General features: G+C 45.7%; 1 protein-coding gene across 1 annotated transcript in view; it reads left to right on the top strand.

The window, feature by feature from the left end:
- ADCY7 (adenylate cyclase 7) overlaps positions 1-26,591 on the top strand; it is a 441,560-nt gene that overhangs the window by 261,675 nt on the left and 153,294 nt on the right. The window contains exons 9-10 of the mRNA XM_078670626.1: positions 2,718-2,876; positions 5,399-5,531. Coding sequence (XP_078526752.1) covers positions 2,718-2,876; positions 5,399-5,531 — 292 coding nt within the window. The remainder of the gene's footprint in view (positions 1-2,717; positions 2,877-5,398; positions 5,532-26,591) is intronic.

The following is a 26,591-nucleotide window of genomic DNA, read 5'->3' as shown; positions in this document are numbered from 1 at the left end:
GTTTGCGTAGTGTAGGGTCATGCTGGGGGTAGTGTTTTAGGGTTTAGGGTTGTGTTGTAGTGTTTGTGTAGTGTAGGGTCATGCTGGGGGTAGTGTTTTAGGGTTTAGGGTAGTGTTGTAGTGTTTGCGTAGTGTAGGGTCATGCTGGGGTGTAGTGTTTTAGGGTTTTGGGTAGTGTTGTAGTGTTTGCGTAGTGTAGGGTCATGCTGGGGGTAGTGTTTTAGGGTTTAGGGTAGTGTTGTAGTGTTTGTGTAGTGTAGGGTCATGCTGGGGGTAGTGTTTTAGGGTTTAGGGTAGTGTTGTACTGTTTGTGTAGTGTAGGGTCATGCTGGGGGTAGTGTTTTAGGGTTTAGGGTAGTTTAGTTGTTTAGTGTATGCTAAAGGCATATTCGTTCTAAAAGTTTTCGTTATTTTAATTTGCGGCCTAATAGTACATGCGGGATTTTTTTTGCGGACTGATGGTATGCGGGATTTCGTCATATATTCGCTAATCATACTTTCTATGGCAAAATGAACCCCCTCATTTTGTTCCTTTTTAAATTAAATGTTTTAAGAGTTACCACTTTATTCCAATCAAGATGGCTTCAGGTGTGCCATACCTTTGTAATAAGTAGGACTGTTAGCACTCTAGTTGTTCTTTAGAACACTCTGGGACATTCTGTCATTGGGCTATAGTTGGGCTACATCTGGCTGATATTTGGGCTACATTTGTTTTTTTTGTCTCTGGTGGCCATCTTTGGGCTACATTGGGCTACATTGGGCTACATTTGGTCTCCAACATATATATAGCCCAATGTAGCCCAATATATATTTTTCAAAGTTAATTTTCGTAAAAACCACTGGAGCCTATATCTTGAGACATAGCAAAGGCACATCGGGCTACCAGTCCCTACAATTTTGCCAAGTTTGGTGTAAATCCATTCAGCCGTTCAGGCTAAAAGTGAGGCCAACCGCCCTATGGAAAATTGCATGGGAAAAACACGTTTTGGGACCCCCCTTTTTTCTCGGCCCCCCCTTGACGAAACACCCCCAAATTTTCAGGGGCTGCTCAGAAACGAAATGTTCCATTTTCCTGAAAATTTCAGCCAATTCTGTCCTCAAACGCCAAAGTTATTCGACATAGAATTTTCAAAAATCCCATAGGAAAAAAATCCTAACTATATATACCTACTGGCTATCGCCAGTAGGTAATATATATTTCCACCGTCAATCCTCATCGTAAGAATCAGATTCAGGAGGCACAGCGGGGCTCATAACACCGTCATTCTTTATTTTAAACATCAGGGCATGACGCGTTTCGGAGGGTTTCCTTCATCAGACGCCCTCGATGTTTGAATTGCCACTGTTCCACTGAGTCCTTTCTTAGTGTCTTTAAGTGTTCTCCATCACTGAAGTAGTGTGGGATTCCCTGAAATTGTGGCACGGAGTCATCATGTTTCCTACATTGGACCACATCCCCCAGCATGCAGTGTTTCTAGCTTGCTGACGATGGCTCCATTAAGCGGCTGTTCATCACAATCCCAGTTGGGAAGCCGATACGCCGTTAATATATATATATCTAAGATGCCGTGAAGCCTGTCTTACCTGTTCCCCTCGGGCTCCTGCTTCGTTCTTTTGGAGGAAGTTTCTGTTCATGTTTTCTGTGCTTGCCAGCAGCGCAGTACAGGAGCATCCGCCACATTTAGGATCTGGACAGTAACTGGCTTTGCTTCAGGGCATCTTTGTTCTCCAGAGATGGATAGTCTGGAACCCGCTTCATCTTCAGGGGGCCCAGAGCAGTGAGGTATTTTACCTCGTTTTGGACATTGTGCTCCCTGCCTATTGGACTCGCTGATTCTGGGGTTGTGGCGTCTTGAGGGGACTCAAGGACAGGCACGTTGGTTTTGGGGCAGTGGAGGGTTTTTTCATTGTACCCTGCTATGTGACCGCTGTGAGGATTATCTTTACACCCTCCCCAATTCACTGACCCAAGTTGCTACGAACATGAGGCAGCCTGGGAGTCGCAGTTCTGAAACTCAAAATGGACTACGACAGGTGTGCTGAATTGCCAGGGGGAGGAGCGGGCTACGTTAACAACTTATTAGAAACAGCAGGAATGAACTAACACAGATGAAGGCTTCCGGTGTTGGGCGCTGAGGAAGGCATCACGCCGAAATGCATCTGCCGCCACTGGGACTGTCTTTCAACCAATAAAGCCTGTCTTACCTGTTCCCCTCGGGCTCCTGCTTCGTTCTTTTGGAGGAAGTTTCTGTTCATATATATATGTATATATATGTACATATATACACACACACACACATATATATATATATATATATACACGCTTATATATATGCAAGTGATGAAAGACTAAGATTAAATCTACACTCTGCTATCCATACTAATATTGACTATACAGTGGCAATTGATTTCTGGAGTCAATGTGGTCTACATCCATGTGAATTACACGTAATATTGTGGTTGTACACCCTTGCAACGTGTCTTAGTGAAAATATTATGGTGTTTAGATGCATGCAAAGAAGGATACATTATAAATGGCAACAATAAATGAAAATAATGTAGATTAAAAAAGGCACTGTAAACAGGAGGAGTAAGGCTATGTATTATCACTAGGAAGGAAAAGTAATGTGCAAACCTAGTGTAATAATTGGTGGCCAAAGATCTGATCTGACTGATGAAGAGTTATTGATTCATAAGTCTTCTGTTTTGTTTTATAGAAAGGTGCGTGAAGCTGTGGGTGTGGATATCAATATGCGAGTTGGTATTCATTCTGGCAGTGTCCTCTGTGGTGTGATTGGCCTCAGGAAATGGCAGTACGATGTTTGGTCCCATGATGTCACACTGGCTAATCGTATGGAATCAGCGGGAGTACCTGGGTAAGCATTCAGTATGATGTATTGATTGATTGGACAACATATCCCTCCAATCTATGGATTTTCATTTTGGTATCGCAGATTAACTCTAGCTGCCCAGTGGTTAATGGTCCCACCTTGGCTGGGAAAGAGCTGGGATGGGCAGACAAATTCTATAAGCATGACTTCTCAAAAAAGGAAAATCTTTTTTTAAATTTCTTTATAATATTGTTCTTTTGTCGTCAGTATTTCATCGACCTATTCTTGGAACGTGTTACTGCATCTTTAACAAGGTTTGTGGCAAGTTGTACCCTTGGAAGTGGAAAAAGGATATTCCTTCAAAATTTGTACCTGCTCTTCATAAAATTCAGAGGTTGTAAATTTCTGTAAAATAACTAAAGAAGGTCTTGATTAGATTTCAAATGTTCTATTTCCGGACCCAATTCATAGCTTCCAGGCACTGAAATGAACTAGTGTCCATATTACATAGTTTCTCCTGAGCGAGTTGAAGCAAATTGTTATCAAAGTCATTAACAGAGCTACCTGATATGGCCTGAAAGATGTGCAACCTAAATATCGAACTCAGAATATCGGAGGGACAGATTATCGAAAAAAATATTGACAGGTAAGTAATTACCTAACTCCACATATATGTACATATGCGGAGCATATATCTTCAAGGTATGTAGATGTGGAGTTAGTAATAGTAAATCTACATTTCCCCTTACCTTTCAATATTCAGTACTTCAACATTCTGTCCTCGATATTCTTGTATCTCAATGTTGATGGTGCCTATATTCAGTAGTACAACCTGCCTGGAACATTTCTATGATGAGTAGAAAACTTTCCTTTTAAGGACATCCGACCTAAAACACCTTTCAAATTCATTACTGTTTTTAGGAGTAAAAAAACTCCATAAAACAATGAACATCTGTTCGATGCAACAAAGGGAGTGATCTACAGTGGGTGAAAATTGCTCTTAGGGAATATACAGGAGATAAACATTCTGTCCTTGTCAATGCCATTGTGATTCAGGATTCCAGCAGTCACAAGGGCAGTATCTCAGGACCCTGTAGGTTGTCCTGAGAAATATATTGTGACTTTTGAAAATCTCTAGATAATACCCAGATATCATACACCTCTGTGACATATTGGCATGTCTTAAAGCACTTATGCCCCTCCTCTCCGTAGTGAATGCATTACTCACTCAAAATTGGTTTCAGCTACTGTGAAAACTGGTCAGATTCTGTTGACCATAAAAATGTTCTCCTATCCACTACTTTGGAAAAACAGCCACAAGCATACAACACATGCCCACATGCAAGAGATAACCACAACCATTTACAAGTATACCATTCCTCCAATGTGGCAGACTTCCATCAATTTGCCCAGATCAGATCCCACCTCTGCCCCATTAGTGAATTCCCAAGGGCTCCGTCATATTCTACTTACATTAAACCTCTAAATAGAAATGCTATTGATTCTACTAGTACACCAAGACATCTATATAGACTCTTACCCCAAGTATACTCAAATCTAACTTAAACCATAGCCAAATGATAGTGTCAGGCACCTGAGATACTGCCTCATTTAAATATAGATGCTCACAGTGTGTCAGCTCCACTAAAACTCAATGTATTTTACAAACCACCTAAGGCAAACATTCACAAATTGAAGCCTGGGAAACCTAGATCTCAGGCTAACAGATAGTGGGGTTGTTCACCACTTCTCCTAGTTTAGACCAGAACACTCCGCCTTCATATTGATCATGCACCTTTGTTTGTCACATCACAGAAAAAACACATACAGCCTGACACCAACTCAAACTTCTCAAGTCAACAAGCAAACTGAATGCCCTGTATATGCACTCAAGATTGCTCGCCTTGAAGGGGGGAATGTAGTATGTCAAGTCTGTGGAATCCTCGCTTTATCTCATGGAAGTCACAGCTCCACTCATCAAAGGAAAATTAAAGTTCAAACACATTACTCTTACCCTTTTCAAGCTCCACTTGATAATCTTAAATAAACGTCTTGTTCAAAACCTTATGTGACATTTACGAAGTACGTTAACCTGAAACCTCACCCCGGCTGGTAAGCTTGCAGTCTGTGGAAGATTTCTACAGACAAAAGCCAAACCATCATCAGATCATAGTAGCACAACTGTAAGGAGGAGTGGACATGTATTGTATGTCCATCGAGCTAAAACATAGAATGATGTCTCTCTACATATCAAACACAGAAGGTCACATATTTTTCTAATTTAACATAATAGATCTGCAACCTTCTTTGCTTCAAACTGCTAAGGACTCTCTTCTATATAATACTCCTATGTAAAATACCCAATGCAGTATCTACTTGGTCTCCCCAATGCTCAACCTCTCTTCAATGAACGATTGGGCACATTTGTTGGTTTGTCTATCCTGCATGCTCATCCATTTGTTTGTGAAGATATGGGATTGTTCATAAATACCCCTATAGCAAAAGAAAACCGACATTAATGAGTTGCCATTTTAGGAAGAGTTATTGGTTTGTTTCTTTCTCCACAGCCGTGTACATATCACAGAAGCAACGCTTGCCTTCCTGGCTGATGCCTATCAAGTGGAGGAAGGCAATGGACATCTGAGAGACCCCTATCTCAAGGAGATGAACATAAAAACTTACCTAGTGATTGACCCCAGGGTATGTCATTGCATTCTGAAAAGAAAATGAATATTTGCTTTTGAAAATAATGTTACTCTGCTTTAGTACAAATACTGTCAGTGCCACTTTGATGGCCACAACATCTCAAGTGTCCGAATTATTGTGTTTTTTTCAATATTATTGTTTCTATATTTAGTTTCTCAAAAAATGGTTAGAAATATTTAGTTGAAGCCAAATATGTTACAAAGTGGTTCAATATAGCAGTCGATTTAGAAAGTGTACTGACTACTCAGCTGTACAAAATTTTCATCCAATAGAGTCTACGGGTATGAATCTTAGGACATATATCTGACCTTGATTAGGCTTTTAGAGGGGTGGGTAGGGGGATAATAACTACAAGCATCACATGGCAGGGATAGATTCTTAATCAGTAAGCCTACATTGCCAAACATTAAACAGTTTGACTTCATAGTTTGACATTATGTGAAGAACTGGTCTTCTTTTAGAGTTAATACCACTTAACTTTATAGTATTCGATTTAGCACACTATGAAAAAGGACAGTTTTGGCACAGTAGGTTAAAAGATGGCATTTTCAAGCATATGTACGTTGTATGTACCCTATAGGCATATACCTATATTAGGTGAATGCCAACCCAATACACTAAGAAGATTTTGGGTCCATGGGGCATATATAAGAATAATGAATTTTCTAGGATTCATTCAGTACATTTCACAATTTAAAGGATTGCATCTCAAAACCGTAAGTTATTAGCTATTTAATAGATTTAGTGAGGCACCGGGCATTTCATTTAAAAACAGCCCAGGTGGGCCCATGGATGAGAGGTAAAAATAGTGAGCATCTAGGACAGCAATAAAAGCATCACCGGGTAGCTAGAGAAAATCGGCATGAAAAACAACTAAGACCGCGCAGCCCATCAGTCACTGTTCATGGTAGGTGAAAAGGAAAAAGAGAAATCAGTGAGCAAGATCAAAACCGCTGTGGTCTTTCACTAATTCATGCCCCTACTAACATCTCAATGCAAAGAAAATACAGTCCACAAACAAGGATATGTAACCTCAGCTCAGCAAAAGAGCAAATAGTACAAGGACAGCTATAGAAGAAAATACTATATCTGATGATTAAACTACAGAACTTTTTTAACTAAACTTTAGGATCCATCATAATCCTTACTGAATTCAACAAACGCCTAAAGGAGGATCATTTTACAGGAAAATAAAACTAAAGGAACTCTGCAGAAACAAACTCTTAAGCATATAAAGCAGTTAAAAGTACATGGCTAAAGAAAGCTTCTATTATGAGTGGCCCATACATTTCAATGGGCTAGATATGTTATTACTTATCTCAATTATAAGTTTTGTTTTTTCACGCTGAGCCTTTCGATGGGGATTCCTGCTTGTTAGTCTCCAAAACTTTGTAATCACAGTTATTACCTCCTCGTCAGTCTTCCTAGCCACAGTAATGACATAATAAGCTTTAGCCTCCCATAGAAACTCCAAAAGTTAAAGTCAGCATACCAGCCTCCCATCCCTCCTTTCCACCAATAACATAAAAGGAACTGCTGCCTACTCGACCTACACTATTCAATCCCTCCTCAAAGACTTCCAAACTCTGGTGGCGTTGATGGACCAGGAGGAAGACATCTCTCCTACTTTGGCCGTGATGGAGCAGCAGATCATGCTCTTGTGGGACATTTCTTTTAACTCCTTGGGTGCTGCTGAGTCATCCATAGCAGCTAAATGCCAGATGTGGTTACAGTCATCCAAGGCTGATGCTGCCCAGAAAGATTGCTAATAAAAATCCCTTCTTCTGGGGAAAATTGTTTGGTCCTTCTTTGGAGGACACGGTGAAGAAATCGGTGAAGTATTGCAAGCTGCTGACCCCTGAAAAGGCTGGCCGTCCTAAATTCTTTAGTAACAAGAGGGTCTTTGGTCCGGGATGCCAGGGTAAATCACACCAGCCCTTTCATGGCAGGGGGCGTGGCCGGGGTACCCCTTCCCCACTGACAAATCCCGGTTCCTCAGCCATGTCTAAACCCTGACTATATGGCAGTGATGGGCAACCGGGTGGGGTGGTCACATCTCCCTCTACTTTCCCAGGTCTGGCAGCAGTCGGTAATGGACCAGTGGGTGCTTCAGGTGGTGGCAGAGGGTTTCAGGATTGTTTTCTTTAACACCCCCCCCCCCCTATGTTTTTCGAGTCACGCCTTGTCCTCTGGGTGGAGCAAAATGTCAGGCCCTCTTAGATGGAATTCACACTCTCTTGGAAAAAGGTGCCATTATTCCAGTGCCACATTTGCAGGAAGGAGAGGATGGTTTTTCTACTCTTTTTCTAGTGAAAAAATACATTCAGGCGATCTCAAACATGTTCTGGATATGAAGTGGCTGAACCATTTCCTTCCCAAAGTCCTTTTTAAAATGATGTCTCTTCAACTCATTCTTCCCTTCATCATTCAGGAGGATTTCCTGGTGTCCCTGGACTTACAAGATGCATATCTACATGTTCTGATCCATCTAACATTGCAGCGGTTTCTGTTCTTCTATGTTCTGGGTCACCAATACCAATTCAAGGTATTGGCTTTTGGTCTTTGTCCTTCTCTGAGAGTCTTTACTAAGGTAGCACCCCTGATTGGGGTTTTGCATGGTATGGGGATTATGATTTTCCCTTATTGGGATGATTTGTTGATTTCTGCCTCTTCTTTTCTTAAGACGGAGCAACATATCATAGAAGTCTGCAAGGTGTTGTGGGATCATGGATTTTTGGTGAATCTCATCGAGTCCTGTCTCACCCCGACGAAGCATCTAACTTACATTGGGGGCCAGTTCAGGACTTTAGTGGGGGAAGTGTTCCTGCAGGGTCTTGGTGATTCTGGTGGTGCTTGGGTGGCGGAGAAGCTCCTAGTTTCCCCTCTTGTTGAAGTTGACGATTCAACCATGCTGGGTGATTCCTTATCATCCCTATCCGTTGGTGGGTCACCCGCTTCCTCTCCTGGTTTTCCAGTCCATGCATCTTCAGGCTTGGTTATTGAACGGAGTATTCTGATGAGTAGGGGGTGTTCCCAGGTAGTGTCAGGTTTGATTCAGCGCCCTTCTACTTCGCGTTCTTATGCCAAGCAATGGTCTAATTTATCTGCTTGGTGTTTGAGAAAGGATTTTCTTGTTGATGATGTTGACCCAATGGCTTTGAACTGGGTTTGGCCCATTCTACACTTTGGGCTCAGTGGGATGTGCTTCGGGCTTTTAAGTGTCCTCTTTTTGATAGGTTGAAGCCTCTGGTGTCTCAATTGTTAAAATCCTTAGCTCTGAAATGGCTGAGGCCTATACCGTCTGCCCCTCCGTGTGACTTGCAGTCGGTTTTGCAGGCCTTGCAGGGATGTCCGTTTGAACCTCACGAATCAGTGGACTTGAAGTTCCTGACTTTGAAGGTGGTGTTCTTGGTGGCGATTGCCTCAGCCAGCGGATTGGTGAATTGGGATGTTTTTTAAAGTCTGGCCCTTTTTTACGGATCCTCGATTACTCACCCCACTTTTGTTCCTAAGGTGGCATCCTTCTTTCACATGTCTGCTGAGGTGGTGCTACCTGTTTTTTTTCCCTTATCCTCAGTCCTTCTTACATCTCTTGAATGTGAAGAGGGCGTTGTTGGTTTACTCAGCCCTGATAGAGTCCTTCTTTAAAGTGGATAGTCTTTGTTACATTTGTTCCAATGCAGGATGGGTTGAAGCCATCCAATTCTACCCTTAGCCGCTGGATCAAGCAGGCAATTTGTTGGCCTATGAGGCTCAGGACAGGGTGGTGGTGAACCAAGTTCAGGGAGGTTCTACGAGATCAGTGGATGTGCCTTGGGCTGCTTTTAAGGGCGTATCCATGGAGGACAGGGTGGTGCTTCTGTGTCTTTTGCTACCTCTGTGCTGCATGCCGGTATGCATTGATTTCTCTGTTTGTGTAAGTATGGACTTATGTAGATTAAACAGGCTGTTGCATATCTCTTCTTGGTGTTTACATTATTGGCATGTTTCCCAAAGCTGATGCTTGCTTTGGTATCAGCTCATTATGTCATTACTGTGGCGAGGAAGACGGATGAGGAGGTAATCCCCGGTTACTTACCTGTAATCGTCATTATTCTGAGTTCTAGCTGTGCGCTTTACAAGTATACTACTACTACTACTACTACTACTAGTCTTCCTCGCCACAGTATAGCTTCCAATCCCTTCTGCCCTGTTTTGTGTGGGGCTTCATCTTTATTGAGGCTTTGGTTACTGGATGTTATGTGGGGAGGCCATTCCTATTATGTCATTGGTGGATGACGGCATTGGCCATAGTGGGTGGCTGGGAGGCTGGTATGCTGACTTTAGCTTTTGGAGTTTCTGTGGGAGGCTAAAGCTCATTATGTCATGACTGTGGCGCGGAAGACTAGGACTCTTAGTAATGAAGATTACTGGTAAGTGACTGGGGCATTCCCACACCTTCCAAAATGACCAGATGTCCCGATAATAGTAAATCCGGGGAAGAGGGTGTATGAATGAGGATCTTAACAGGCTGCTCATAATGAGGGTCCTAGAGTGTAAATACTAAGAAGCTAAATTAGAAATGTCTGCGGGAGTGGCTTGGCACGTCAGGATGGAGGTCTCACTCTAAGAGTGCCCTGGACCACTCCATCATCAGCGCCACGATCCATCGCATCAGCTCACCAATTATTCTCTCATCTGCTGCTGTGGCCTCCGCCTCGACCTGCGCTGCCCGCACTGTGTCTGCTGTCAATCCGCCTTCCCGCAGAGTCGACTTTCCTGCCTTGGAAGCGATTGCACCTTCACCATAAAATGGCAGTGGCTGTCCCCTGAAGCTCCCCTGGTGCCTGGCGTTGCGGCCTACTCGGTGGGACTCGTGGACCTTGGTGATCTGACTGGGTCCCCTCTGCATATTCCACGCTGCTGGTGTGGCGGACTACCAGCTCCTCCGCTGTGGATCTCTGGCGCGGATTCCCCCTGCCTGACCCACCTGCAGATAACACCGGCTAAGACTCACGGCGCCGGCGGTGTGATCTTGGGGGCGCGGACGACTGAGAGGCACATCGGCCACCAGATCAGGTGGCGGAGTCCGAATGCCTGAGTTTTTTCCCATGAGTGGCCCGCTGCCTGTGCCCTGGGGCTCGTCTAGCCGCCACGGAGGGTCCTGGATGCCTCTGATGTTCATGGGCCACTGTGGCTGCCTCTGAGGCCTACCTGTAGGCCTGACCCCCCCCCCCTGTAATTGCTGTCCCGGCTGGCTTTGCTCCTAACAGCTGTCTGGGCTGCTGCTGCAGCTTCATCGACCGGACTCCGCCCCTCCCTGAAGGCAATCAAGAGATTTGGCCCCCGTGGCTGCTCCGGTTCACTAACTGGCCCTGAAGCACCCCTTGGAGCTTCTGGGCCTGCTGGTGCTTTGGGGCCTGACGGCCGGCTCGCCTGGATTGCGAGGTTCTCCCACCCTGCTGGAGCCCACGGAAAGCCCTGTCACACCTTCTGGAGCCGCTGTGCCTCCGGTGCCCTCCCATCAGTACCGGGGGAGTGCTGTTGAAGTTGCCTGTGAGACTTGGTCCAGGGCGACAGACTGCTCTCCCCGTGCCTAGTCGGCATCGCGGATCTACAACTTCACAGGGAGGTGGGTGCCTGTCCGCTCCTGTGACTGGGGGTGCGGGGGCTTTCAGTTCTATCCTTGTATCCACACCCCCGCTCCATGCTGTGACCCTCTGGGGCTTGGGGTCTGGCCTGCAGCATCACTCTTCCCCTGTGCCGGGGGCGCCTCCCTTTCCCAGCCCCCACTCCAGCTCTGTGCCCACAAGAGTTGACTGTTAGGCGGCGTGGAGTCCCGGTGGTGGGCCCCCTTAGCGGCTCTCAGCCCGATGCCCTGGCCCTGGAGCACCTGCAGGCTTGTAACAAGCAGCCACTATCGGCTGCACCCATCGAGCGGTGTGGGGTCCCCGGTGCCGGTCCTTCCTTCGTTCATGAACTGGCCACCTGAGGACCCCATCTCCAGGGCCCGGCCCGACCCCGCTGACCGGTCACCTGGTTTCGCCTGGCTCTGACCTGAAGGCCGCCTCCATCTCCTGGGCAGAACCGGCCACACTCATTCAGCTGCGGAGAAGCCCCCCATCTCCCTCTAGCCTGGCAGCGTCCACTCCGAGGTTGAGGAGGCGGTGTCCCCCCTGACTCGGTCATCGGGAGACAAGGTCTCTGGAATGATTCGACTGATCCCTCAGGACTGGGGGGCTGGTGCGGGAGTGCATTCGGTGCCCGGGCCTGAGAATTGACGGCGTGAGTATTGGATCCCTCCCGCTGGAGACCATCAGCCTGAGCCTGCCCCCAGGACGCTTGGTTCCTGAGCTCACAGCGGAGATGGGTTGAGATTGCGCCCCAAAGACCCCCGCCCCACAGACCCAAACTAAGATGGACCAATACACCACCGCTGACCAGAATCTGACGACCATCCTGCAGGCTATCAGCACCTCTCAGGCCTCAGTGGAGGGCAAGATTGGCGCGGTACGGGTAAACGTGGCCCTTATGCACCAGGACCAAGCAATGCCACAGCAAGAACCTTGGAGGCTGAATTGCGCCTCTCCACGGCTGAGGATGAGCGGAGTCAGTTGAAAACCCAAGTGGCTCACCTACAGACTCGAAACTCGGAGTTACACCGGCGGGCTGAAGATGCTGAAAACCGCTCCCGACGGAACAATTTGCGCTTCAAAGGTTTCCCTGAGGGAGTCGAGCAGGGGCGGGTGGACACCTATGTGGAGACTTGGGTGAAGTTGTGGTTACACAAGGATGCTTTCTCTATGTGGTCCATCATTGAGCGCGCCCACTGCTTCCTGGCAGCCATGCCTCCTCCCGAGGCGCCATCTCATCCCCTCATCATTAGGATCCTCAATTTCCGGGACAGGGATACGATCCTTCAGGAGGCGTGGGCCCACGGACCCTGAAAAACCAAAACTATACTATAATGGTCTTCCCAGACTACACAAGAGAAGTACAGCCCAACGTGGAACCTGCACGGACGTCAAACAAAAGCTCCACAACTTGGGACTGCGATATGGTCTTTTCTTTCTGGCCTGTCTCAGAGTTGTCTTTCAAGGTAAAAAATCTTCTTTGATACCCCGCAGGCGGCCTGGACCTGGCTCACAGAGAAGCGTCCACTACGGACCCGACCCCCTTCCCCCCCTTCTCATCGACATCCCCACGGTCACACTCATCTCCTCCCAAGCCGCAGTGGAGGCACAATCGGTCCCACAGGAGGGGGGACCGGAAGTGGCCCTCATGCTCACCAGGCGCTGGGTCCCAACTGCTGGTCTCCTTTGAGGTTCCTCTGGCTCTTGATGACCACAGCCGAGCCAATTCTCTGATAGACTTCAGCCATGACCCGACCCGTCTGGGACACTCCGCCCCGTCTTATCAGACTCCGACCTATCTAGAAGTCCAGCACTCCATGGATCCGGCGAAGATACGGAAATCTGATTAGTGGAGGCCCAGGGGACTGGATTTGGGACAGAACTCTTTGGTTACTTTTGCAGTTAAGTAGCTGATGACACTATTACATCCGTCTGCATGGAGGGGTCCATCATTGCCACAAACTGCCCTGCTAAACTTTTTAGCTTTACTCTGTTATTGTTATTGTTCATTTGTTACTTTTCAGGGCGACAGATGCTTCAATTTCGGAAGTATAGAGTGGGGGGTGTTGGGTGAGTTTGGGGTGGGGGTGGGCGTTGCCCTCCGGACTCTCTTTGTTTCTGCTCTGTTTGAATTGTTGTTTTCTGTTTTTAATGACAGCTCACCACATGCACACACCATCAACAGAGGACAAATCACCCTGTACAAGCCACATCTTTTATCCTAGTTGCAATGTGCTGCCTTGCCTGGGAGCCACGTCCCCCAGTCCTTCTTATCCCCGCACCAACTGCTCTTCAGATGCCCACTCGTGGTAGATCCCTCCACGTCGTGTCGTGGAATGTAAATGGCTTGCTAGATCATATCAAACGCGCAGCAGTCCTTAAGAGCGCCCAACGCCAAGCGCCCAATGTACTCCATCTTCAAGAGACACACCTCTTGGGAACCCACTGCTCTTTTCTTGCCCCCTATGGGTTCGACAGGGACTGGCACTCCGGTTTCACACGAGGCTCTCGGGGTGGCTATACTGACCCGGAAGGGTCTTCCCTTCACCCCAGACACGCAAGGCCGCTATGTGGCCCTGTCCGGTAGGCTTAAAGGACAAGTCCTCTAACTGCTATCAACATACATCCCTCCAGCCACGCTTCCCTCTTCTCTCCACCATTTTACTGAGGTAATCTCCCCCTGCCCCAGTGTCAGACGGTAATTGGGGCGACTTCAACGCAGTTATGCATCCATCCCTTGATACAACCGGTGACCCCTCCCCATCACGCCTAGCCTGTTCTAAATGGCTGCTGGACTGGTCAACTGCCCTTGGTCTGTGTGACACCTGGAGGATCTGGCACACCCGTGGGAAGCAGTACACTCACACTTCTGCGGCCCACCACACCCACTCCTGCATTGATTTGAACCTCCTCCCGGCCACCGACTGCCAACAGGTCTCTGATGTCTCTATTCTCCCCCGTGGAATCACAGACCACTCCACCATTTCCCTTCGCTTGGGAGGCCCCACTGATGGGGTGCGTACGGTTTGGCGGTTGAACGTGTGTTTCCTGCAAGACACAGAGATCAAAGACGCGCTTGCAGCTGGAGTCAAGCTATCCTGGCTGAAGACGGCTGATAGCCAGAAACCGGTCCTAGGATGCTTGATTCCGGTCCAGGGAAGACATGGCTTGGCAGTTCGGGCTGGACTGTTCCCATGAGGCACAGGGTCAAGGCTGATTTGCATATGGCCGTGTCTGAACTGGGGTGGTGTGGAGTGCAAAAAAACGATGAATTTAGGCCCAGATCTCTGTACTGGGGTGAATGTATGACAATGTTCTGCATTCTGTCCATCAACTGTTGTTTTGCATTTGTCACCCCGAGTGGGATGGGTATGCTCAGACGTGAGTCCCATGTTCTCCACACCACTGGAGTCAAGCTATCCTGGCTGAAGACGGCTGATAGCCAGAAACCGGTTCTAGGATGCTTGATTCCGGTCCAGGAAAGACATGGCTTGGCAGTTCGGGCTGGACTGTTCCCATGAGGCACAGGGTCAAGGCTGATTTGCATATGGCCATGTCTGAACTGGGGTGGTGTGGAGTCCAAAAAAACGATGGATTTAGGCCCAGATCTCTGTACTGGGGTGAATGTATGACATTGTTCTGCATTCTGTCCATCAACTGTTTTGCATTTGTCACCCCGAGTGGGATGGGTATTCTCAGACGTGAGTCCCATGCTCTCCACACCACTGGAGTCAAGCTATCCTGGCTGAAGACGGCTGATAGCCAGAAACCGGTCCTAGGATGCTTGATTCCGGTCCAAGAAAGACATGGCTTGGCAGTTCGGGCTGGACTGTTCCCATGAGGCACAGGGTCAAGGCTGATTTGCATATGGCCATGTCTGAACTGGGGTGGTGTGGAGTGCAAAAAACGATGGATTTAGGCCCAGATCTCTGTACTGGGGTGAATGTATGACATTGTTCTGCATTCTGTCCATCAACTGTTGTTTTGCATTTGTCACCCCGAGTGTGATGGTTATGCTCAGATGTGAGTCCCTTGCTCTCCACACCACTGGAGTCAAGCTATCCTGGCTGAAGACGGCTGATAGCCAGAAACCGGTCCTAGGATGCTTGATTCCGGTCCAGGAAAGACCTGGCTTGGCAGTTCGGGCTGGACTGTTCCCATGAGGCACAGGGTCCAGGCTGATTTGCATATGGCCATGTCTGAACTGTGGTGGTGTGGAGTGCAAAAAAACGATGGATTTAGGCCCAGATCTCTGTACTGGGGTGAATGTATGACATTGTTCTGCATTCTGTCCATCAACTGTTGTTTTGCATTTGCAGTAGATTTGAGGCACTACTTTCTTGCCAACAAGGGCTTGGTCCCTTCCCCAGGCACACTGTGGGAGGGCGGCAAGGCTACCTTGTGTGGCGTGGCCAGAGGTCTGGTTCACATGAAACAGGCAGTGCAGACTGCTCGCCTGACCCGCCTTGAGGTGCAGGTCACGTGGCTGGAGTTGACCCTTGGTGACACCGATGATGCCAACCCCGCTAGACAGCTCACGATGATCCATGACAAGATCCGTCAGATCTCCCTGGACTCTGCTAAGATGCTGTGGTGCTCCTCCGTGGCCCGTGTCTACAGGTGGGGTGACAAAAATGGTAAGCTGCTGCACAATTTGGTCTCCTACCGCAAGGCTAACAGAATTATCCCTGAAATCTGTGGCGCCACGGGAAACCATCACTGTACTCAGCGGGCTATTGCCCAAGCCTTCGCGGGTTACTATGCCTAGCTCTACTCAGCTCGATCCTCTAGGGCCTCATTGGTCGACTTGCTGGAATGAGCGGAGGCCCAGCTCCCCTGCCTTGCTCAGACCCACTCGACGGACCTCAACCTTCCCTTTACCCCTGAAGAGATACATGGAGCGATCTCCGTAGTGCACTCTGGGAAGACACCATGGCCAGAAGGCTTCTCGCAGGAATACTGTGTGACGTACCGAGACTTACTGGTCCCCCACCTGGTCGACCTCTTCCAACATGTGGTCGAGACGGGCTCCTTCCCCTCGGAGACTGACGTGGTCATTCCAAAAATCCAGCCACCTTCTCTCTCCTGGGTGGACTACCACCCGATTTCTCTCATTAACACCAAAATGAAAATGTATGCCACTGCCCTGGCTCAACGTCTTCATCCCTTGTTACATCAATTGATCCACCCGGATCAATGTGGCTTCCTGCCTGCCTGCGGAACTCAGCACTGCATGCGGCGCCTTCACCTTGCCATGGCCCATTGCCACCTACTCACTCCGTACCTGGCTCTGCTTCTCATTGATTTTGAGAAGGCCTTTGATACAGTTGACTGGAGTTACTTAGAGGACGTTCACATCACGATGGGATTCGCCCCCATTTTTGGCGCCTCATCCATGTCCTGTACTCTAACCCGAAAGCAAGAGGCCTGACCAACGGTGCCTTCTCGGAGGCGTTTTCCATCCAATGAGGCACCCTCAGGGGTGCCCTCTCTCGCTGCTCGTATTCACGCTGGGATTGGAGCCCATGATTTGCCTCATACGTAATGATTCCTAAATCTGAGGGTGGTCCTGGGACCTGCATCAGGTCGATAACAATGCCCTATATGCGGACACTGTCCTCCTTTTCGTGGCCAACCTGGAGATTTCGGGCCATGCTGTCGGGAGGTGCTTTAAGCTTTTGAGACCGTCTCGGACCTGCGGCTCAACCCGGGGAAGTCCACTCTGATCCCCCTCCATCCCTCGAGAGCCTCCTTCAACTGACAATCTAACATCCCCATACGGAGGCAATCATTTAAGGATCTGGGTGACCCTTCTTCCAGAGCTGGAATAGGCTTTCAACCTGACACCCCTCGTCACGAAATCCAAAGCCGACCTTAAGCGTTGGCAATCCCTCCCACTCAAACCCCTTGGACGAGGGGTTCTTTTTAAGATGATGATCGGCCCTGTTTTTTATATATTCTTCAAAATACCACCTTTCACCTCCTGGGTAGTTGGTTCTGAGAGTTTGATGTGGTAATTACCAGGTTCTTATGGGGAGGCCGAAGACCGCGCATGGCCTTGGCTCGCGCTGGATACCTCCCTTTGACGGTGGCATGGGTGTGACCAACTTTCACCTATACTACTTGGCCACTAGCCTCATTGTCGTCCACAGCTGGTTTGCTGGAGGCTGGTCTGACCTGGCTTATCCAACTGAGCTTAGAACTATGGAATGCCCACAAATCCAAGCCTACTTGCATGGTGCCCCCATTCAACAAACTATTCCACTCATCACTAGGGCAGTCCTAACGGCTTGACGCTCTGCTCTGCACTATACGAGATAGGACAAGAGGCCCTGTGGTACGGTATATGGCGGTGTGAGGCATCAGCCCTTCAGGGCTTTCAGCAGTGGGATCTGGTCGGGATTTTACTCCTCGGGGACATATGGTTGGGAGACCACGTCAGGGCATTTTCCGACCTGCAGCTACTCCCTTCACGCCACCCAGTTTTACAAATACCTGCAGCTATTTCACGCCCTCACTACACATATTTCACCAGGCACCTCACTCTCTGAGTTTAGTGCGCTGGAAGCCCAGGTCATGATGGGAAACCTGGGTAGAGGGGTGGGTGTTGTGGATCTACTGCTCCCTTGTGAACAATGACCCTACTACCTTAGACTCGCTGCGAACCCGCTGGGAGGGTTGGCTGGGCCCCCTAGAGGAAGCAGACTGGCGAGATGCCCTTATGGCTCCCAAAACTCTTGACTATCTCCTCTAAGCTACGCCTCATCCAACTTTATTACCTTCACACGGCATACCTCACCCCGCATGCTTACACAGTGCGGGACTACACCCCTTCACAGAGTGTACACGATGTGGCCACGTCCCAGCCGATTTTTACCACACGGTCTGGCTGTGCCCTGGTCTCGCTCCATTCTGATTGGGTGTGGAATCAGAGCTCACACAGACTCTGGGGTGGCAGGTCCTTCATTATCCCTTATGCTTTCTCCTGAGAGTATTTGATGGCCTGGACGGCTCTAGAGCCGATAAACGCTTCTTGGGCACTGCGGTGACAGTGGCCAAGCGAGATATCACAGCAGCTTGGACACAGGCCAAACCCCCTACCATACGTAAGTGGCGACGAGGAGTGGACTGGTGCGCGGCCCAGGAGGAACCCCTCTTTGAGGCCCCGGGATGTCCTGAAAAATTTGAAAGGGTTTGGGGCAAATGGCTCAATCTACTGTTTTGAGTTCTGGGCTTATTTTTCTCCCATATCGCTACATTGTTTTTGCAAAAGGTGGTTTGTTTTAGGGCCTTACATTTAGGCCGGGTCTCCTGTTATCTGCTGTTGATGGACTAGATACATTGTGCACTTTCATACTGTTTTTGTATTTTTATGTTACCTCAAATTTGAATACATTTGATTATCAAAAAAAGAAAAGAAATGTCTGCTGTAAAGCCTGATTCAGGTATGTAACTTGCACTGTCTTGTTACTCCACCTTGTGACTCGTGCATTTTGTCCACAATGAGTAAGTTCCAAATGTACCTATGTTTTTGTATGTGTGTTTAGACAAAATTATCATTAAAGAACGTTAGAAGTAGATCCTAAAATTGGTAACCTCTAAAATTGGCCCAGTCATAGGTATGTTCCCTACCGTCAGATTAACACATTGCAAATACATGCTTATTTTCCTAACAATCCAATCGTGTGAGCATTAATTATAGTTTTGTTCTTAAAAATAAAGAGCCTTTTAATTATTTTAATCTCACCACAGAGTGCTGTAAGTATTGTCTGTGAAGCATATCCCTGTTGCTACTTTTTCTGAGACCAAAGCGGGATGCGACATAGTGTAAATATGCTGATATGGATATGCTATTGGCAGAACTACAAATAGCGATGGGATGGAAGAATGTGGATGAGCATCTTTGTTTAGATGGCAAGAAGAAATGAGTCAATTGTAAGGTCGATGATAATGGCCTTGGATATCTTGATAAAAAATGGGTCTGTGTTTCAAAGGTGCACTGAATGGGATGCATACCTGCTCAAATTAGAAAGCAAGGATGACAGCAGACCACCATAGCAATCTCTACCTAAACCATACGGTAAAGCTGGGTCCTTGGTAGAAATGTATGCTCTGTCCAGATAACATACCTCAGGACAACATGTAGTTGAACCATGAGTTAGAATTTAAACAAATTGTACTGCATAATTGAAAGTATTATTGCTCTTCTATGACAGACGTAGATGTATTTTGAGTCGTATATTGCAAAATTTCATTAACGAAAAGTATGTGAATAGATCACATGTTTCTGAGCTCTATCCAGTGCTTATATTCTAAAATGTAAATTAAAATACTAATAAAGAAAAGTTGTGTCAGTAAAATGCGGATGTGTTGTAATGGTATAACTATGCAAGCAAACAAAAACATGAGAACATGAACTGCCGCATGAAAAAAGGTGCGCTTTTCACCAGCCCAAAAAGATGGTTGCTGTCTCTTGCAATAATTATTATGCTTGTAAATTTTTTACACAGATACATTTTGCAAATACCATTAACAATACAAATCTTCAAAAATCAGTCTTAATATACTCCTGCAACAGGGTAGCTCCACGAGAAAACTAATTGATGAAAGTTGATAAAAGTTGTACTTGCGGTGTGCAGGTTATAATCCTCCCATTGGGTTATATACCTATGAAAGCGCCATAGCTAGATTACTGTAATGGCCTCTTCTTATCTGCTAATGAAGAGGTACTCAGCAGACTGCAAGTGGCCCAAAACACCGCGGCGAGATTGATCTTAAATGTCCCGCCTAGAACACCCTCTCGCCCCCTCCTGGAAAGACTCCATTGGCTGCCCATTCGTCAATGGGTTAAGTTCAAGATCTGCTGTGTTGTACATAAAAGTTTGTTTGGCTCAGGCCCTCAATATTTGGCTGAAAAATGTAACATCTACAATCCTGGACGTTTCCTTCGTTCCAGCGGCCAACTATTGCTACAGATTCCTCCGGTTAGGAAAGTAAGGCAGGGCGGTCGAGCTCTATCTTATATGGGCCCTACCCTTTAGAACAAACTTCCCATTGGCCTGAGACAAACTACCAATTATCTCAAATTTAGGAGAACATTCAAGACATATCTGTTTTGGACAGCATAATCTCACATGCCTTCCTAAAGCTCTGTTTTGATACACATTTGGTGAACCAATCGCGGAGATACCCCTACGGGGGTCGAGTCCTGCGCTATAGAAGCACTTAAATAAATAAATAAATAAATACACTGTAATATCTTTAAAATGTAGTGCATTTCTGCGTTGTGATTAATAAAGCCCTCTCTATCCCTGAGCCCTCTGTTTCTGCAATCATAAACCCAGGTGTACCACCAAACTGAGAAAAGGACCAGAACAAAATTCTTGGAATATGTCATTACAAGCCAAGGAAGACTTTGGTCACTGATGTAAATCTCAGCACCATGTTTGCCGCCACTAACCCCCCCAAACACACACACAGCGATTGCATATAGCATTGAAAGTCTATACCTATAGCAGAAAATGTGTTAGACAAACCTACGAACATAACCTATATTAGGATAATATATAAAGTCTTTGACTTTGAGGACTTTGTTTTCACACCCATATTTGTCCGAAGATAAAGCACACACATTACGTGGTAAGAAAGGGTATTTTCTTCCCATTTGAGAAGAGCCCTTGTGCTTTGTAAGGTAGTTAAATTCTAATCATTTCTCTCATGTAAGCAAATGGTCTTGCTTTTGTAGGATATAGATTAAGGAAGTCAATAATTCAATGTGCACAACTCCTATCTGTACACAACTCACTTCACAAAGCCTTTTACCTTGTGCAGCAGAAGTTGGGTGGAGGGCCTGGTTGTCATCCAAGGCCTACATCTGTATCCTTTGGATTTGGTGCAGTAGCTTCTAGGCACAGAACTCTGGCCGCAGCCAGGCTATGCAATAAGTCCTGCTCACACTAACTTAAACTGCATTTATTATTTGGCCTAAATAGTGACCTTTGGGTCCAGCCCTAGTGACCATCCAATCTCTGAGTACAGGATAAAAGCCAAGCCCTGATTCGATCAAAATGTCCTGTGGCCTGCCTTCTGCCACCTGTTGAGGTCTCAGGGCAAAAGGTCCTGGCATGCAGCAAAGCAAGAGATGAAAAATCACGTGTTAACTTTCTAGTAGCTTTGGTGCCATTTAATTTTATTAAACTGCATGAAATGCACCACACAACTCGTTAAGCCCTGTTCTGTCATCTAAATTTCATGTTGATCCATGAAGTAACAGAAGATCGATTCAGTCCATGCTAGCCTACCCAATATTTCCCACCATAACATATCTGCACAAGACCAATATACCAAGAACAGGCTAAACTTGTTATGTTATTTGTATTTGTAAAGTGCACGATCACACTCAAGGATATTCTGGAGTGACGGCATCATGCTTGGGGTAAACAGAATTTTGTGCAGATTCATCAACTTTTAATTAATTTATAAAAAAATCAAAAAAGCATGTTACACACCCAGAAGTTTGACTCTTAGAAGATCATCTGACGCTTTTTTAATGCAAATATCTAAAAAAAAATTACTGACTGGATTTACACCAAATCACGAACGGTCTACTTTGAGTGCAGTTTTATTTTCATGGCAGTGTAGATGTAATTCAGTTCAGCCGTTCTTTGCTGTAGCAAGGAGCAAATGTGGGATGCAAAATGAAAGAACTATCCTCAAGATTGCATGAAAAGTAAACCTTACAGTACTGATGTCAGCGTAGATGTCCTTCAAGAGGTCATAAAGAGAAATACAGATACTGTCGTTACATTCACAAATAGCTAGCCTCGCAGATGTTAAATACAGATGCAAAGCAGCAATTTTAGTCAGCAACTGGAGGTTTTCACAGAGAACCTCTAGAGAGAATATTTGCTATAGATATAAGTAATTGTTATCCTCATTACCACTGGATAAATATCTAAGCCTGATGTGCTACAAAACTAACAATATCCTCACAGATTTGAATTTGAATTTGAATTTAAAAGGCTTGTATAGCGCAACGTACACCATTACGGTTTCTTGGCGCTTTAGCGGCATGCAATAAAACAGGGATGGGAACAATTAGAGTGGGAAGGCCTGAGTAAACAGAAAAGTTTTCAGTCCCTTACGAAAAAGGGAATATTGTTTTAAATTTCGGAGGTGATCCGGCAGGGAGTTCCAGAATACCGGAGCCAGATAGGAGAAGTTGGAACCTCCCCATTTTTTCCTGGTAAAACGGGGGACTTGCAGTAGTGCCTGATCCGACGAACGAAGGTGTCTGACAGGAACGTAGTTGGTTAGAAGAGAGGAAATGAAGGCCGGGGCCATTCCTAGTCGTGCCTGAAAGACCATGCACCCCATCTTAAAAAGCGAACGCTGCCGGACTGGCAGCCAGTGCAGTTTTTTCAACAGAGGTGTAGCATGATGGAACCGGGGAAGGCCATACACCAGCCGAGCTGCTTGGTTCTGCACAAGCTGGAGTTTACGGAGGCTGTATGCCGGAATGCCGTTGTAGAGGGCATTGGCATAGTCTAGCCGGGAGATGACCAAGGCAGACATAATGAGTTTAAGTGCCAGAGGGGAAAAGAAACGGGAAACAGTGCGGATAGTTCGAAGCATAAGAAAACAAGAAGAGACAACAGCACCAACCTGTGAGTGAAGAGTGAGCTGGTGGTTAATTTTTATGCCCAATGTTTTTACCGTAGAAGAAAGAAGGGGGGAGGTACCGAGAGTGAGGGGCCAAAAAGAAGAGTTCCAGGGACTGGGGGAGCCACCAGTAAGCACCAGCTCGGTTTTATCCGGATTGAGCTTCAGATGATTGTGGCTCATCAGATAATCAAGAGAATGGTATCAAGAGGTGAGAGGATATACAATGGGTGGCCCTTCAATAATGTCATTGCAGATGTTGTTTGGGAGGTCTTCTGTGATCTAATATGTGAGGTTATAAATAGTGCTTAGGGGCTTTTGATCGCATTACAGCTATATCTGCAAACTCCAGGTTTTGATTGCTGATAACTTTCACCTCATTTGATTAACCCCTAAGAAATTTTGGAAAAGAAAGTTCATTAATGTAAACTTGGTCCTGGAATGTATATCGAAAAAGTGTCCTGGAATGTGGCAAATTTACAGGCTGGAATGGGTGCTAGAATTTGTATTTAAGATAGTTCATTATCCAGCCTAGTCTTCTGGGTTGACTTCGTTCCAACCTTTCCAAATCAATAGTAATAATCAATATGTTTGTAAACCAAACTCGGTTGAGAAAATGCTATTTATAAACACATCGGCCATTTTTCAGCTCGCAAACTGCATTGTGCAAAAACCCATTCCATGGCAATGTATGGGCTGCAACAAGGCACTACGACATCTTGAGTGCTCAGGGAGTAGAATATGCAATTGTCACATGCAAAGTGACATTTTCGGTGATGAGAACAATGTACTTCCAACACAAGCAATTGGTCAGGCAAAAGTGTTTCCCACCAAAGTTCATGATCTAGCAAAAGGCACAAGGGTATAAAATTGGTCAGCAATCTCTTATAACAAGATCCCCAAACATGCTTAATAAGAGATATATGTTCAAATGACAATACCAGAGTGCACTGTCATAATATAGAAAAAGACAAACATATTTACAGGTCCATAGCTCCTAAAGCCTTGGACACGGGGATGGCCCTTGATAAGGTGTCACTGTTTGAGAAATGCTAGCCAAATTAACATTGGTCAATACCTTCACAAAAATGGTTTTGACCTTCCTTAGCATTCCATGAGCCTTGGTGAGAGTAATCAGTATCCTATCAGAGCACATTCAAGTTAGACCAGTGTTGCTAATTCTCAGCATTGCGTGCTTATTTGTGCATTGAAGCCTTACCAACCTCAAAAGGGAATTGTTTAAAAAGATGAGGCAAGGAGTACTTTTAATATATTTCTCACACATCATCTTATACATATGGATGCTATGTGTAGGGTCTGTAAAATTTTCAATTTTCAATACGATTATATATTTTCTTTCTCCACCTTAACTATCAATATAGCCAGAAGGCCACACCCTTCTCCCCTTTTGAAAGGGACATCAACAAAACAATCTTTTGTAATCGATACCTACCTACTGAACTTGGTCTTCTCATATCCAGTATCATGAAGATAGCACCATCTTTCTGGAGACCTAGATTTTATTTTTCTGGAATATTCTTTGCTCACCTGTTCTTCTTCTGCTGGTCCCTTTAAATTGCTTTGTACGATACGTCCACGGTCTTGACGAACCATATCAAGAGCCCAAATAAATGAATCCCAAGTTTCACCTTTTCCTGTAAACAATTTGCCAACACTGGATAAAATGGTGTGATTTACTCAAGATCAATCTGAGTGGTAGTTAAGTGCTTGGATAAGTGTAGAAAAAAAACTTTCGGGCCTAGTCAAAGCGATAAATTCAAAAGTGTATATTTACTCGTGAGTACAATTATAACTACCCAAACAGGACCCACTGCACACTTCTACTGTAAGTAAGAGCAAAATCAGATGTCACATTGGACATTAAAGTTCGTATTAATCAGAGGACATAAAAGTTCGTATTCAGCGTTCAAAAAAGGGACACCAATGTTCCGGCTCCTCTTTTATTCTTCAATAAGTGCCAGCCGACACGTGTTTCGTCGCCGGGAAACACCTTTTCCCGTGACTCATCAGGGCTGGGGAGGATACAAGATTACAGGATGGAGTACATGATGTTCAGAAGACAACAATGATGCGTACTCATTTGTGTTAATCATCTGTGAGGTCGTGCTGTGTGGGTGAGAGATTATGATCATGCAAGTGGCAAAAGTGGTGGTTGCATGTTATACCCACCTACAAGTCACTGTGAACGGATCCGAATACTCGTGTATATGGAAGGTAAATGGACTGTGAATCTATGAGTGTTGAGTGAAAAACCAAAAGGTGGCTACTGGTGCATTCGCCAATGGACATGTGAACAACGGTGAGTGCAAGGTGCAGTGCACAGGCAAAGTTTTATGGGATCAGTGCAATCTAAGTAGAACATACCGACCGGGGGTCAGGGACCCATCTATAATTTCAAAAGGTTAATGGAACGCATCATACCTGTAGATGGTCTGTGTAGGACCAAAGGTCTGTAATGTCACAAAACGAAAAGGAGACAGAGCACCATAAGATTGTATACGTGTGTACTATGACTTATTAAATAACAAATGCACACGCAGTAGTAATACAGGTTATGTACTGGTGAGTTTTGCACCTTTTGGTTTTTCACTCAACACTCATAGATTCACAGTCCATTTACCTTCCATATACACGAGTATTCGGATCCGTTCACAGTGACTTGTAGGTGGGTATAACATGCAACCACCACTTTTGCCACTTGCATGATCATAATCTCTCACCCACACAGCACGACCTCACAGATGATTAACACAAATGAGTACGCATCATTGTTGTCTTCTGAACATCATGTACTCCATCCTGTAATCTTGTATCCTCCCCAGCCCTGATGAGTCACGGGAAAAGGTGTTTCCCGGCGACGAAACACGTGTCGGCTGGCACTTATTGAAGAATAAAAGAGGAGCCGGAACATTGGTGTCCCTTTTTTGAACGCTGAATACGAACTTTTATGTCCTCTGATTAATACGAACTTTAATGTCCAATGTGACATCTGATTTTGCTCTTACTTACAGTAGAAGTGTGCAGTGGGTCCTGTTTGGATTGTTTACGTTGTGCTCTGACACGACTTTGAGAGGTTTAGGGTCTTACCTCTAACCCATTTGCACCTTTGCTTCAACATAGCCACTGCGGTTCACCAATGAGCTGTGCGCCCAGTATTTCCCTCAGCATTTAAAATACCCTGTTCTTATTTTTCATACAATTATAACTACACCTATGTGTAACTCTACACTTTTTTGCTATTCACCATTTTCGAGTGTGAGTATATAGCTAGTTGTAGACTTGCATATCTCCACACCCTCAAATCTGGGGAGTTGAGCCTCCTACAACAGGTTTTAAAAGTGTAAAGTAGCTACTTATAACTTTGCACATGTGGGTGGAGATCTCGGTCACCAGTGCTGAGCTCTCCTTATGGGAAATTGTAGGAAAATATATTATAGTTTATCATTATTTAAAATATATATTAACATATTTTAATGTAAAATATAAATGTAGATTCATTGTTTTTACAAATTTTAACCTAGAACTATTCAAAATAAAATGTTACAGCACAATAACTCAACAAATTATTGTGCTAAACTAGGAAGTTCATGAAACCCACATCTTCAGTTTTCCTATCAACTTAGCCAGCATCCCTTACCTCCTTTGCCTCACTTCACTGTAATGATCTCTTCCATGCCTGTATGTGCTTATTGTCCTGAATACTCATCAGCTCATTACCACCAATGAAATAAGTATGTTAATACTCACTAATTCTAGGAGC

This window comes from Lissotriton helveticus, chromosome 12, assembly GCF_964261635.1.
Source record: "Lissotriton helveticus chromosome 12, aLisHel1.1, whole genome shotgun sequence".
Classification (NCBI taxonomy): domain Eukaryota; kingdom Metazoa; phylum Chordata; class Amphibia; order Caudata; family Salamandridae; genus Lissotriton; species Lissotriton helveticus.
This window is presented reverse-complemented; position numbering and strand designations above follow the sequence as displayed.